Below are 1,703 nucleotides of genomic sequence, written 5' to 3' on the forward strand. Positions count from 1 at the left end.
GGTTAACCCCAGCAGGGAAGTGTATAGTCTCTTCCACAGCAGTGTTCTGCCAGTTGATTGCCAGAAAGCTTTTACTGCTGCTTCACATCCAATACTGCCCATCAAAACAGTCCTTTCCTCACAAGTGTCACCAAAAGTTGGCTGCCTCCTTCTTTTTGTCTTTGACACTCCCGCTCCTAAAGGGTTTCTTTTCCTTTTGTAGGGTTCCTGAAATGCGGCACTGACCTCCAGTTGGTTACCGCCCCCGGCCTTCCTTCTCCACCCGCCTTCCACCATGGCAGCCTGCTTGGTGCGACGCTGCTGCTGGCGGCACTTCGCTGCCTTCATCTCTACTCCCTCGGCAGTCCCGGCTTCTCTGCTGGGGCCAGCTGGGAAGGTGGCGATGGCAAGAGCTCTGCCTCAGACACCCTTGGCTTCGTTTCATAGTTCAAGCCCTTCCAGTTGGGCAGATGGATTCTCAGTCATAGAGCAGGTGGAGGACAGCAGAAACCCAGAGCACAAAGTGATCAGGGAACTGACTGAAACGGCCACAAGTCCTCAGGAGCTCCTCCAGTTGAGCGAAGACCATGCTCTTAACAGCAACCAAGCCTCACTAATAATTACTCAACTTTCCTGGCTCGCAGCGGAAAAAAAGCTGGAAACAGAGAGTATTCTGCAAGATGAACGTTTTGAACAGCTCATCAGCATCACAGATTCCCAGGTAAGTTCCCTCTTTGCAGCAGAAGCAGTTTGGGAAAGAGCACAAGGTGGAAAGTGGACAGAGCTCCTTGGAGTGAACCGGCTGCTTGTTTAGGGTTTGTACTTTGCCTTTCCAAGTAAAAGATGAAGTTGAGGGGACCAGGCGGTGAAATTACCAGCTCTAGGCAGGATGCTTGATAATTTCTATCTAAAAGCACTGCTTTTTGTACCAGACGCAAAACATAGCGGAGAGATCATCCTCGCTAAATGCTGCCTTGCTCCTGTCCCCACGAATTTTCCATTCTCTCAGTAAGATATAGCAGCACCTTTGCCAGTTAGTGGCAAAGATGCATCAGATACCCGCAGCCAGACAGTGGAGAGGCCACGGGGTAAGATGGGGCATCTGAAGGGAACCAGTGCACCCTGCTCGGCACCTCGTACTGTCAAACCCCGGCAGCCCCACTGAATTCAGCGCCGTCCACTGCAGTTGGTGCTGGCCCAGCCAGCAGCTCTGGAAATACCCACAGCTCGTGGGCCCCACATTGTGGGATCATGGGATGGTTTGGGTTGGAAGAGACATGTAAAGGCCATCTAGTCCAACCCTCTGCCATGAGCAGAGACATCTTCAACCAAAGCAGGTTGCTCAGAGCCCCATCCAACCTGACGTGGAATGTTTTTAGGGATGGGGCATCCACCACCTCTCTGGGCAACCTGGGCCAGAGTTTCACCACCCTTGTGGTGAAAAATTTCTTCCTTATGTCTAGTCTAAATGTCTTTTTCTTTTTTTTTTCTAGTCTAAATCTGCCCTCTTTTAGTTTAAAACCATTGCCCCTTGTCCTGTCACTACAGGCCCTGCTAAAAAGTCTGTCCCCATCTTTCCTATCAGCCCCTCTCACCCCGGCAGCTGCAGGAAGGTCTCCCCGGAGCCTTCTCTGCTCCAGGCTGAGCCCCCCCAGCTCTCCCAGCCTGTCCTCCCAGCAGAGCTGTTCCAGCCCTCGGAGCGCTGCTGGGGCCTTCTCCGGCCG

The 1,703-nt window shown here is 52.7% G+C and overlaps 1 protein-coding gene across 1 annotated transcript in view; it reads left to right on the forward strand.

The window, feature by feature from the left end:
- Positions 1 to 274: 274 nt before the first annotated feature.
- TBRG4 (transforming growth factor beta regulator 4) overlaps positions 275 to 1,703 on the forward strand; it is a gene marked incomplete at its 3' end in the record, with an annotated part of 10,979 nt that continues 9,550 nt past the window's right edge. Inside the window, exon 1 of the mRNA XM_010286119.1 lies at positions 275 to 700. Within this exon, the coding sequence (XP_010284421.1) occupies positions 275 to 700 (426 nt within the window). The remainder of the gene's footprint in view (positions 701 to 1,703) is intronic.

Source organism: Phaethon lepturus, unplaced genomic scaffold (genome assembly GCF_000687285.1).
Source record: "Phaethon lepturus isolate BGI_N335 unplaced genomic scaffold, ASM68728v1 scaffold39114, whole genome shotgun sequence".
NCBI classification, from domain to species: domain Eukaryota; kingdom Metazoa; phylum Chordata; class Aves; order Phaethontiformes; family Phaethontidae; genus Phaethon; species Phaethon lepturus.